This window comes from Vidua chalybeata, chromosome 1 (assembly GCF_026979565.1).
Source record: "Vidua chalybeata isolate OUT-0048 chromosome 1, bVidCha1 merged haplotype, whole genome shotgun sequence".
In the NCBI taxonomy this organism is placed as follows: Eukaryota; Metazoa; Chordata; class Aves; order Passeriformes; family Viduidae; genus Vidua; species Vidua chalybeata.
The window spans coordinates 46,124,711-46,138,853 of record NC_071530.1 but is presented as its reverse complement, the minus strand read 5'-3'; the positions used below and the strand labels follow the sequence as shown (position 1 = coordinate 46,138,853).

Below are 14,143 nucleotides of genomic sequence, written 5' to 3'. Positions count from 1 at the left end.
AGAAGTCTCTACTGAATGCTCCAAGCTGCCCAACTAACTTCCAGGGCTGTATATGAGGGGACAGCTCACATCTCAGACCTCAAGGAAAGGGGCTACCTTTATATGTGGATAAAGCTTTCTCAGTAACAGGCAACAAATTCCTATACTGTTTACTGCCATCTAAGCAATTAAAATGGATCCTCCTGATGGAATTGCCTTCTTTAGTCTAAATAAGGAATTATGGTGTCTCTACAAGGAAGCAATTGTGTTTGTTGTTGACTTTAAACAGACTGATGGCAAAAAACTACACTTACTTTCCAGAAGGAAGAACAGATGAGGGAAGTCACACTGAAAAACAAATCTGTAGGAATTGTGTCATTTCCTACTACATTAAAAGAAAAACCTATAAGCACTTCTTGAAATCAGAAAGACTATTTGTTTCAAGAAGAGTTTTTAGGTGAAAAATTCCCATGTGCATTTATCTCTTCAAGATGCAATTCATATACAGAACTTACAAGATGCAAGACCAAGATAAATACAAACTGTGTACTAAATACAGCAGAGTAATCTAGACAGATTCTAATTGTTCACTGAGTAGGATCAGGAAATCACACTAAAAATCACCTTATTACTACTTACTTTCAATTATTTATGAGAGACAGGCTATTCAATACTAAAATAAATAATATGAACACAGAGGAATAGCTGAATTAGGAAAAAATAAAGGAAGCAAATTTTCAGCATCAATTAGTTCTGGTTAGAAAAATGTGTTAAATCCTTTCACGAATGGAAGTTGGCCTCAAATTTATAAAATACCTGAAGGAAAAGCTAAAATGTATCACTGATCTTAAAAAAAAAGACCCAATTTGGAAAATATGTAGTTCTTAAGTCTAGATCTCTAAGGTTATGGAACTATGCTGGCCATTTATGTCAGATTTGTTCTGTCAGTTCATTCCTAGAAACTGTCATTTCTGATGACCACACAAAATTTTAACATGAAGAGCCAGAAATCATTCAGTTCCTCTATATATGATTTTTTTAAATTATCTTAATCAGCAGAATGGGAGGGGAGAAACACTATTAAACTGTCTCTACTGAGACAGAGGGCATCATCCCTCTTGTTTGGGTAGGCAGCTACTGCCAGTCAGCACTAATTTGTGTGCTGGCTTGACAGTGCACAAATAAGCAACTGCCAGAGGGAGACTGGGGCCAAGGGTAAAAGATAAGATCTCATCATTAAAGAACAAGAAAGTCAGTGGTTTTATAGGATGGGGATGAAGAGACCTCAGAACATGGGGACAACCTGAGGTACTGTACAATACTGCCATCAAAGAATAGGAAGGGAACTGTACTATATATGTTGGAAGTGTGAGGATACAGGGAAAATCATGATTTGCCTTGTTTTTTCTGACTTATTTTTTGTAATGCTAACAGAAGCAATGCAAGGTAGAAGCGATTTCTTTGTAATTACATTCTTTTTTGTAAACTGGAACTGCTCAGTCTTGTCTCAGATTCATGTTTTAAGTATTTAAAAGTGGCTAAAGAACAGTCAGTGCCCTGGGAGAACTCCAACCCATATTTAAAATTCATCCTCCTCCTTCCCTAAAAGAATGTAACTGTGGTAGGCTTCCAAACAGGGTTAAACACAGCTTACAGCTAAATATTGCTTACATTCAGTAGGATAAAATCCATGTGCATTGAAATAAGAAATTGAAGCATCTCATTTTTATGACATTTATTAATTCCAACTTGTACCTGGAAATCCAAGTAATGTTTGCCAAGAGTCAATGCATGAAAATTATGATTTCAGGGTAAGAACCTGCCGCTACTGCCAAACTATGAATATTTTTTTTCTATTATGACAGAAAACACATTGTAGACATAAAATATTATTAAACTGCACTTTCAAGCAATAACATGTCTCTAGTAGGGGAGCATTATAGAAAGTACATGCTGTTTACAACAGCTACCATAAAATTTGCTACAATCTCATTTCATATTTGAAGTCCTTTAAACTACAAAACACATGGAATCTCAACTACCATTCAATGGCTTTAAAATATATCTTATTAAAATTCTTTCTTAGAGCAAGTATTAGCAGCATATCCAAGTGCCCTGCTAATTTTTTTTAGCAGATCAAGAATTTCATGGGTATATAAATAGCATCCATTTTGAATGGATTTTTTCTATTATTTCCATTGATTTTTTCTATTTTCACCTTCCTATAAATCCTCCTTAAAGATCATAAGAATAACATTTCCTATTCCAAATGTACAAGACTACTATGTACATAACAGCTTTTCTTTTCCTTCCAGAATGGAACACCTGATGTCACTATTTGTTAACTGTTGTTAACACTCACTTGAATCTATTTAGACCTAAAATATTACTTCAGAAAGTCAAATTCTAGAAGAAAATGTAAACAGGACTATAAAATTAAAAGCAAGCTTTTCTTCATTGCACACACTGATGCCTGCTTACACATTTCATTACTGTCAAGATGGAAAGTAAAGCTAAAGTTTCCTTTTAATAGAGCAATCAGTAATTTTATTGGGGCACTAAATATGGCCTGCCTTGTTGGTAATGTACAAGGGTTAATGCAAAAAATTACTTTATAAATAGAAATGCTTTTTACCAGGGAATGAAATGCAGCTTGATTAATTTTCTCCAGTTTGACATCTATAACTTTGGCATTGTACATTTACCTACCTATCACACAAACACAACTGTTACTTGAAGCTGAAAATCTGAAAATTAACATTTACAATCTACTTTAGTTGTAAAATTTTAATCAGTTCAGAAATTCATAACAATTTGCAGGTGGGCAAAGAAACCATACAGAACATGTTTAAAGTAGGTATTTATCACACCTAGGCAATGAAACTACATGAGTTGAATATTCATTATTTGATTTGTATTTTAAAAGTTGTTTATATTTCTGTGGATTTGCAGAGGTTATAATACTAAAGCTTCAATTTAAAAAAAATCCTACACTATAATAATCATTCTACTAAGAATGTAATTCATATAGTGCCCAAGTCCTGGAGAGTCTGTGTTAAAAAGACTAATAAAATCACACACTCACTAACTGTAAAGCCCTTTCTGCTCTAGATGAAAAGGTTTGGAATACACTATAAAACCAAAATACAGACATTTTCCTTCTGAGTACAAAACACAATGTGAGAAGTAACAAAACCTTACTCTGCTTTGCACATAACAATTACTTCAGTGAAAAATGAGGGAATAAAACAAGGCAATTTTTTCTTTTCTCATTATAAAAATATTTAACATAAGAGAGGATATGAAATTCTCAGACGATTATAAGAAAAGGCATATTTATTTCAATGTCAAAAAGCTACATGCCTAAAAGAATTTTTGGAGTGAGACTGCTCAAATTTAAACAGCCTCATTATTCCTTTTCAGAAAACACATTTATCATATTTTGAATACCTCAACTATTTGCATTAGACATACTTGTTCAAATAAAGACAGAATATGATACTAAATTAAAGAAAACAAGGTCTTTTCTAACACAAAAATGCAACATTGAGCAATTTCATTTCACCCCCAGAGAAGAGTCAATATTAAATCCTACCACAGCTCTCACTTTCAAAATAACACATGCAGGAGTGGGGTCTCTATGGCAATCACCATTTTACTACACTTTGTTTATAGTAACAATAACAACATTTCTTTTTTGGAAGGGGATTCCCACAAAGAAATTACAAAGGAAATCTACCAAGAAATCTACCAAGTTTAAACAATTATGAAAAATGTAAACATTTCTTCTTTGAAAAGAAATCTTTTTCCTCATTCTTCTTTCAACTACTGTAACTCCAATTCAAAAAGCCTACAAGAGTAATGTTAAGAAAAGCACCCATCTCATGTTGGTCTGAAGGACTTGATAAAATAAGCTTTGGCAATATGCATCTATTTCAACAATCTGACTTTTGCCATATTCTCAGAATTCAGCTTTCAAATCAACTACACAAGAAAACTATCTCGCATATCCCAGTTGCCCTAAGTTTAAAGGCAAAAAGTTCTACACAGCAAAAGCAGACTCAAGAAACTCACTTATGTTAATCTTTCAGGCTTATTTAGTCATGCCATTTCAAAGTGTTAAAGAATAACCCATCTAGCACAATACCTAGTATTTATTAAAGCAACCAGAAAATCCCCACTTTCAAACTTAAATCATCTCATGTGAACTCAGTAAAGACTGGAATATTACTGTGAACCGAGTACAGACTGAGCAAATCTGACTTACATATAAGCATACATGGAAAGGCAGTTTTGTCCAATTTAAAGAAATGTTTTCTTAGATGAAATAGTAGGGAGAAATACTTTTTCCTTAACACCTTTGGATTTTAGATTTTGTGATGTACAACACTGCAAAGGTAAATCTTTTTTCCAGTAAGGACTCTAGTTGTGACTCAGCTTCTGAAACAAGGCATGTCAGAAAGTAAAATCAGATCCTCCAACAGAAAAGCACAAAACACATAAAGTAACTTCTTAACAAGGGGGACACATTATGAAAAACTTATCCTAAAGCAACACAGAGCTGAGGCAGGAAGAAAGATTGGTTTATTCTTTGTTCAGTATGGGGATGGTTTGGGAAGGATTTCTTTTTTAAAAACACTGTTCTTCTGCAGATATCACATTCTGAAATGATTAGAACATAAATCCCCATAGGAAGGACATGGTCAGCCTCAGACAATTTTGTTGTGAATGTTACCCCAGCCAAACCATTCCACCAGTTTACAGTGTACCATAAAATATTTACACAAGCTATGAACTATAAAATATTTTCACATGAACTATAAAATATTTACACTATCAACATCAGTTAGGAAAGAATGATGTGCTGTCAAGCTGGTATGACCCAGGAGTAAAGATTTTGTGGTCACAGATTAAATAAAACTATTGCAAATCATCTGGAAAGTTACAGGGACTATTAGGTTAAACAAATTACTGCTTCCTGGTCTCTTGGATGGTAAATGTAACCAGGAAAGCATAGCTTATATGCTTTAAGCCGGGTTTTACCAACAAGATAAAGAAAGGTTAGGCTCATAATCAACTGTACTGACCTCTCTGAAGGTTCCTTCTAGCAAGGTGTCCAGATGTTGAAGAGGAGCTGGAGTTTTGTCTTTGAATCGTGTCAGCAGTCGCCGCTCAATAGCTCGAAACTGTACAGCCCTTTCAGATAACATCTCCTGATACTTCTCAGCATTCAAACGTAGCTGCAATTCAAGGGTTTTCAAGAATTCAAGTTAAGAGTCATATACATTCATGTATGCACATTCCAAATGAAACACAAGAAGGGATAGGAAAATTTTTGAGACAGAGTGTAATACTCAAATATGATGCCGTTCATGCCAGTTTCATACTTTATACACCTTGTAAAGCTTAACACTTTCAAGAATTATCATTTGCCACTGAAATCAAAACTAATTGTCAACAGCCACAATAACCTGTCAAAATGCATAAATATCTCGTCTAGAAACCTATTAACAAGAATGAAGCTTCACCACCAAAACACTAAGGCTTCTTCTTGGTTTGGTGTGCTATTTACAACACATATACAGTGTACTAGACTTGATATTCATTGCAATAGAAAGCAAATAGTTATTCCTTCAGCACGAACAGAAGTACTAAATTCTGTACTGTTTGAAAGGTTGTCTTTTTCTGAAGTTAAATCCTTTTTCCCTTTATCTATAATGACTAGCTAACAGCAACAAAATTCCTTCTTGAAGTGTTCACAGAAGAACATTTAAAAGATAGAATTATTAAAAGATAAAATAAGAATTTTTATTATCTGGGCACCTGATGTACACTTTCCAGTACATGCCTCAAAAATAAAAATTACAAAAGAGAAGTCTTTCAAAAAGCTGTGATACCTCTGTACATCTGATGTTATAGCTAGCAGAAGAAATGTCAATGCCTGCCTTCCAAATGCAGACAAAAATGCCTCAAAATGAAGAGAAAAGGTAATTTTCTTTAATTTACATACCAGATTATAATTAAAAATAAGCAAATGGCATTCTGTCAGTACATTATTATGAAAAAAGTTCAGAGGTGCTAAGGGAAAAAGAAACACTATGAAGTACTTTTACTAGAAGTAGTAGGAAAAAAAGGACATCTCAGGTAAGGGAAACTCAGGTAAGTTTCTCCTACGTTTGCCAAAAAAACCAGTATGTTGAAACTAACAGGGATGGAAGCATAGGAATGCCTTTAATAGATCATTTGGCATTTTTAGACCAGATAATTACAGTATAAATTCAGAAATTTCAAAAGAGCCAGTTGCAATATAATTAGAGTTTAAATTAGCATCCCAGAAATCACACCTGTATTTTGAACTTCAATGTATTTAAGCTTGCTATACAATCTGAAGAAGGCTAGGTTTAAGGTATTTCTACAAAAACAGTCACTTAAAAAAAAATCAACTTTTTTTACTCTCAAATCAGTTGAAAGACAATGGAATAACTACTCAAGAGCTTGAAATATAGACCAGGATCTAGGCTGACTACTCAAAATATCCCAGAAAATCCCAATGACACCTTCTATCTTTCTGGGTGGTGACAGCTCCACTTCACAGAAAATTCGGCAGCATGAAAAAACAAGCAATAGTATTTCTCATTCTTGCATACATATATTGTTGCTTTTACTCAAATAGATGAGTTTAACAGAAATTTTCAAATAGCAATTCTCACTTTTTATTGGAAAGGTATGGGGAAAAGAATGCATGTATTTTATTTTATTAGCTATTTCTACAAGCTAGCTGAACTACTGGAGATTTTTCATTGTCACCTGCATGGCCAAACAGGAAAAAATAATTACATTTCTTTTATTTCTGGCCTGGCAAACTTCCTTGAGCCTCCAATGATAATTCTACAAGGGCAGTTTTTTTAAAATCTGAAGAGACTTTCTCTTAGATACAACTTTGTATTTTCTGAAAGCCAAATGCCTGTGACACTGCAGTTGTAATCTGATTAATCATTGCACTAAAATCCAATTTTAAACTAGCAGACCATTAGCAAGTCACATTTTATGTAATATACCTCAAAATGTCGATCAATTAGTTCAAAATATTCTTGCAGGGGAATTGAACCAGAAAAGGTACATGCAAAATCCTTGCAGTTTTGCTTCTTGAAATGCTCTTGTAGTCGGTGTATGAGCTCTTTCGTTACCAGCCAAAGGTCTTCCAGCTTATCACTCTGAATCCTGTATCGTTCTTTGAGTACAAGAATAAATACAAGACTAATAAACTCAGTTTTCAGACACATAGATTCACTATACAACAGTTTAGCTAATACTCAAATAGAACTTGTTAACTGTATTCAAAGACTACATGAGATTTTCTTAGAACACGTACATTCACTAGTGTTAAAGAAACACTTGTGTATTATTGACTGTGCTATGCTTCTCTTTAAATACAACTAATATTAGTAGAAAGTGATTCTCACCCAACTACATACTATGACTCGGTAAAAATTGCTCAGTGTAGAAATGAAAAGTGTTAATATAAACTGAAGTGAAAAACCAGATCCTGATAGTTAGGTGGTATCTGTACCAGCAAATTCATTTAACTCATCAGATTTTAGTGAATTTCAAAGTACCAGGCTTGTGGAATGAGATTTTATTTGTAGTTCATGTTTGTATAATCCTCTCTCCAGCTTCTATGAAATCAGAATTAACTAATATTACTATTAGTTTAATTAACAGAACTAACATTTTCAGACATTAGTTCCTTGCATTGTTTCATTACACCTCTGCCAATAACTAACAAAAAAATGATAGATAGAAATGTAGCTATGAGAACTTGACACAAAATCGTTCCTTTTTTTTTTTTTGCCCTTGTTAAAAAGTCCACAGTAAATCAAATTAACCAGAATTCTTTTAAACTTGAATGTACTTATTTTAAATTTTCTCAACATTACTAATTCAAGATTGTTTGACATTACCACTGGCATCATTCCCGGGATATGTATTTCACTGAATACCGAATGACAAATTCTGTTTACAGTGTAACAGGAAAGAAGCAAGTTTTATTTAAAAACATGCTTGTTAAAGAAAAGAACACCATCTGCTAAAGATAGCATTCGACCTAATAGCCATTTTTTAAACACTCACAATGTAATGGCTGGACTTACTTGGATGTATCATCATACTTTGCCTTAAGTGATTTTTCCTTGATGGAAATTAGCTCAGATGTTTTCAGGCCAAATCAACAGTCATTCCATTTAAAATTGACATATCTAATACATTAATGGTTTAAAATGGACAAATCTAATTTCCTCCAAATTGCACATTTAGTTTCCATACACTGTTTGTTGGTCAATACAAACACAATCTAATTTTACCATGGCCTGAGTAGAGAACATTGTAGTCATTTGCTTTACGTGATCTTCCAAGTCTCAAAAAAGACAAATTAGATTTGGAAACGTTACAAAACTGAGAATCTATAGTTAAACTAAACATACTTTAAACAGAAATACAGTGAAAAAGAAAAAAAAAAATAACTGTGCTTCTGTTCATCCTATGCTTTTATGATGGTTAACCAACTTGTATTAGCCTTTTTGTTAAAATAAGTTCCATTGCAGAAAATTACAACAGATTTTCAGAAATTTCTCTATCAGAAAAGCAGGAAACTGAGGGGCACCAATAAATTAAATAGATTACAAAGTCTTTTCACACTGCAACAGGCTGTCCCAATAGCACAACCTGCATTAGGAATAGCTGTTCTGCCAGTAGGAACTTTAGAAGATTCAGTTCAGTACTCAGTTAGGAAATCCACATCAAAAGAAAAACACCCCAGCCACAGTTAGCAGTCAAGTCTTCCTTACACTTTGATTAAAAGACAGTTTGAAAAATTTCAGCCCCCAAAAAAATGCCTTAAAGTCTTAATCTAGCTGGTGCAAGCTACTTTTTAATGTATATATTCTGTCAAGATGTACTTCAGGCTGGGCTTCTTTGCAGCAGTCTTGACAAGTCAAAGTAATATCTTCAATTGCTACACTGGTTAAAATGGATTAGCTAATAGAATTAAAAACTAACATGAAAACAGATGTAGCTCCTGTTTGCAGCTTCAGCAACGAAACTCAACTGAGCCTGACAAGCTTCATTGCTACATGCAGCTCTTCCCATTCAGAACTTAAGGTCCATTTGATAAGGAATATTGGAAAAAGAGGTCTTCCTCCATTGTCCATGATAAACTCCTTTCATGGAAAACCAGAAATAAGGCTTGACCTTAAAAACTTCTTTTACTTTTCTGAAACATCATCACTTCTAGTCAAAATTTATCTACACAGAGGTTTCTTTTTGAAAAACATTTCCTCAGTTAAAATGCTACATAAGCACATTTACAAAGTATAAACCAAGTGTTACATAGCAGAGTAAGCACCTACCAAATAATACATAATTTCACCTACATTCATTAGTTTCACAGAAGACCTATTCAGTCAAGCACAATCATTTCATTATCACGACACTCTACCAAACAATGCTTTTGTATTATCAATAGTCTCTGTTTATAAAAATATTCTGAATTATGCTTGACTGTCAGAGTTTTCACAAATATTTACCCTTAAATAAGTTTTAGTTAGGTAACATTTCAAATGAGCAAATTCCCCTTAAGACCTTCTCTAACCAACTCAGTTCAATGCATGAAGTGGATTCTGGAAACAGGCTGCTAACAGAGAAAGTGACATCATACTACTCATTTGTTTTCTAAAGTTAGGATTCCCATACACAGTAAATGAGTAGTCACACTAAGAGAAACAGATATTGTGAAGCTCCTTTTTAAAGTGAACTTCACAAGTAAAGCAGTGTGGGAAAGTTTATTCGAAGACTGCAAGTGTCATTCCTAGCTGGTGAATAAACAAACCTAAGAGGAAAAGATTGAGGATTGGGGGTAGGGATGTGTGTGATTAAAAGTTATGGTCTTCAGTAGAAACTAAAATATATTAATTACACAGAAATAAATTTGTCCTTACAGCAATCAGATTTAACAACTATGCAAGAAAATGCCCAAATCAAAGATTTAAACTGCAATCCAGGAAAAAGTTATTTGTAAATTCTTCCAATTCTTTGGTTTTTAAAAACTACTATTGCACTTCTAGTTTAGTTAAATCTGTTTAAGATCTCCTAGTCAAAGAAATATTAAAAACAACGTAACAATAATACACTTTGTAAATAATGCATACAAAAAACAATACAGATGGATTTGATCCATAGAAATGTAAAACTATTCTTGGTACAATGAAAATTACTCTCCAGATGGTTTCTGGTTTTAGCACATATGATTACATTAGAAAAGGTATTAAATACTATCTCATAGCTCACAGCTGACCCCATCAATATTTATATAGCCCATCACAAATATGGATTTCTAAAAACAGTGAGGAATATTATCTCAGTGTTGAAAAACTTTCACATTCACAAACCAAATTGTGATTTTTTACTCAAAGCACTTTCCACAGAGCATTCATACAGTGTTCAAATTGAACCCTCTGCAGTGCACAGTTGCTTTTTTAGCTTTTCAATTTGTAGTCTGCTGTATTAAATGAATACTTTGTGCTCTGCTGGCATGGAAAATGCCAAACACAATTGAACTTATTTGGTTCCAAGGCACATGCCAAGAAAGAGTTTAGCAAGTTGAGCACTTGTACAGAGCAAGACCATAAACTCTTGAAAATTAAGAGAACCTATCTCTTTCAAAGAGCTCAAATTCAGGTGGTTGGAACAGGACTATTTAAATCACAAACTGCCCTATACAAGAGATATTGGACCAGGTAACAGCATATCTGCATATATGTTCATACACTCTGTAACCATAATAAGAAGGATCTTGAATCCATAATCTCTTACTTACAAAGATATACAGGCACCTAAAGTGAAGAGATGGGCATTTACTCAGATGTAGAGGAGCAAGCAGGGTCTGATGCCTAATTTGAGTCAAAGATTACTCAAAGTCAGTGGGAAGTTAAAAACTCGCTTTTTAATCCCTTTCAAAAATTTCAGTAGGTGACTAATTCCAAACACAGATGTTGAAATTCCTTTAAGATGAGGGGGTTTTTCCATTATTATAATGATAGTATTCGTTTATTAATAAAAACATTGCTAAAAGCTTTAAGAAAATTCAATTTCTTCAGAGAACTACCACTGTAGTGTGCTATATTTTGAATATGATTTTTTGTTTTGTTATACAATTTTATTCTTGAAAGGAGGTAAGAAACCATCAATTAATACTTTGAAACTCCTGCGTTAATTTCCAAACACTGATTATCCTTCTTTGTATGATCCATATTCTCATTTTGCACGTATTCTAACTGATGATCAGGCTTCTTTTACTCCAATACTGATAGAACTTACGTGATGTTTTTGAAGCAAGAAGAGTAGTTTTTGAACCAGTTAAAAACTGAAATCCGAGAGCATTGGCTTGGTCACCCTCAGACGGATCAACAAAGTCTGAAAAAGAAAGTTAAATACCATTTCCTGTAATTTGACCCTGGCATTTGGCAAACCTCAATCCATAGACAGGACTATATCAGTCTTTGCACAGGCAATTGAATGAGATTGTTTCCCTTCTTAGGGTTCAAAAGTAACAAATATCACCAGTTTGGTATACCCTTCCTTCATTCACAGGTGGAATGTGAGCCACACACTGTTTCCCTTCCCCAGCCTGAAAACAAAAAGTTGGTTTCCCAGGGTTCAGTCTGTATATTCTAAAATAACTGCAATTAGCATACAGCCCAAAGACTGCACTTTCACCATATGCAAGGCCACTTTTAATTCAGATATTTATGCAAAACATTTGCAGAAAGTATCATTAAAATGCTTAAGCCCACTCTGTTTTTAGCTTTCAGCAGAGAGAAAAACAAACATCCAGCTTGCTAAAACTAGCTACTCTGCAAAGTCCATCCATGTCCACCTTTCTTTTCATTCCATGTAGTGGATTATACCAGTTTAAAAGGTTTAGTTTTATAATACCATATTTTTTTAACTATTCTTGGTCACCACTACTCCCACTACTTCTCCTGAAAATAAGGCAAAACAGAGAGAAGACATACAACTCTTATTGCATTCACCAATTCAAAGTTTGTTCACAAATTACATCATAATAATAAATAAAAACATAATAAACAGCATACTCTTTTTATTTAATCACTGTAAATGGAATGAACAGAAACCAGAACATTTTAGAACACTTTCTTGGTCCCATGCTTTGTTTTGTATTCTCAATAATGCATCCCTAGGCTAAAAAAAAAATACAATGTGGTATTCTGAAAGCATTATTGCTTAGCCATAATGGAAGCCCATTATTAAAACCTCAAAATAGAGACCCTTAAGAAAAAAATTTTGCACATACAGTTGAGAGAAAAGCTATATTTACCCTTAAACACCCAACAACAAATAACACACCAACAAAGCCTACATCATTTCTCAGACAAACATATTATATAAGTTTTTAAAGAGAAGCAGCTAATCCTTAAAAATATAATAGTAAAGTTGTTGGCTCATACAAGTCTAAGCAAATTGTTCCAGACCCTTAGTCATCTGAATTTCTAAAACTTAATCACTGCCGGACTGAACTTACTCACAATCACTTTATAAGCCCTGTTTATTACTTTCTTCTTGTGCTAATATGATCATCTAGACCCATGATATAGCCACAAATATTTACTGAAGTCAACTGTATTACCTTTTTTTTTTGCCTGTGTATTATTAAGCTAAATGAGTCACTTTCTTTTAATTCTCTTGAAATATCTAGATAATATTTTTCTACACTTTTGAGTTTTATACATTATATTTTAATATCAGCAACTAGCACTCAGTTTACCAGTGCACAGTAACATGATATTGGTTTCCTGCATGGAAACATTTTGTCTAATGCATCCTCAATTTTTATTTGTTTGCTTATGATTACAACACATTGTACCACAGAGTATTCCTGTGGTAACTTCCACCTCCTCTCTCTTCCAATTGTGAGCACATAATTACAGCAAAACTTATTTTCTTCACATTACACTTTATAGTACTCAATTTCATTCTTCTTCTTCCAGTCCTAAGCGGAAATGAACTTCTCCTTCATGCTACTTTAGTATAATACTGAATAGAGAACATAGTTCAGGTTTGCACATCAGAAAATAATAATATGTTCAAGTCTTCTTTTTGGTTCAAGAAGGCTACTGAAATTATTTAATATATCAGCTTCAGACTGATACATCAGATACTCCACAAGTCATCCTCCAAAGCAACTGTACTCCTAACATACAACATTTACCACTTCTGCTTTGCCCTGCTCACCATTTTTTAATTGAATGCGTATGATTTCCCCACTGCAACACTGCTTAAGCAATTTTATGTAAAATTATTGTCTGCATACATGAAAATTAGATCTATACCATGTAAGGAAATCTGCAGTTTTACCAGAGATGGGTATACTACCCCAGGTGTATAATTGTTGAAATATTATGACATCAAGTCTTTCAAAATATATACTTTTAATATAGTAACACATAAGATTTTTTAATTACCTCATTACTTCACATGGACAAACAATACCTTTTATATTTAAAAACCTACCTGGAAAAATGGTGATAAAACTGATGGGAGGTTTGTTGGTATCAATAGTTAGCTTGTGGTTTGCTGCTTTTGAAGGTTGAGCTGGAAAGCAAACTAACTTCAAAGGCAGACTGAAGTTACACTGTGAAACTCTTGGTATTCCTAAAATGAAAGAACACAGATTCATTTTCCATTTCCACATTCTGAATACAGGATACTTCATACCACTGTCCTCAAAGAGGTATAACAAGATATTTAATGTGATTAAGGAATGCCTTAAAACCAAAACTATATAAAATCCTCATTTTTCTTAAAATTTTCCACCTAAAATATCTTTAAATTTGAACACTTCTAATTACAATATCTTTAAATTTGAACACTTCTAATTATGTTCTCAAGTGAACATTTTTATATGGATGGGAAAGCAAGAGTTATTAAAAAAACTACTGCATACTGTACTTATACTAATTAACATGCAATGAAGATTAGTTTTATTTAATGTTCTAGACTAACAATACCACTTATACATAAACAATAGCTGTGATTACTCCCGATGCTTCAAATACAGAATTGAAGCATCAACATTTTCATCAGGAATATC

At 33.4% G+C, this 14,143-nt stretch overlaps 1 protein-coding gene across 5 annotated transcripts in view; it reads right to left on the bottom strand.

Annotated features, from left to right (window-relative positions):
* The window catches only part of BBS9 (Bardet-Biedl syndrome 9), a 299,832-nt gene that overhangs the window by 216,302 nt on the left and 69,387 nt on the right, over positions 1-14,143 (bottom strand). For all 5 annotated transcript variants that reach the window (XM_053949185.1, XM_053949253.1, XM_053949402.1 and 2 more), the window contains exons 17-20: positions 13,564-13,704; positions 11,350-11,445; positions 7,038-7,210; positions 5,067-5,219 (exon numbers count right to left, since the gene is read on the bottom strand). In XM_053949185.1, the coding sequence (XP_053805160.1) occupies positions 5,067-5,219; positions 7,038-7,210; positions 11,350-11,445; positions 13,564-13,704 (563 nt within the window). The remainder of the gene's footprint in view (positions 1-5,066; positions 5,220-7,037; positions 7,211-11,349; positions 11,446-13,563; positions 13,705-14,143) is intronic.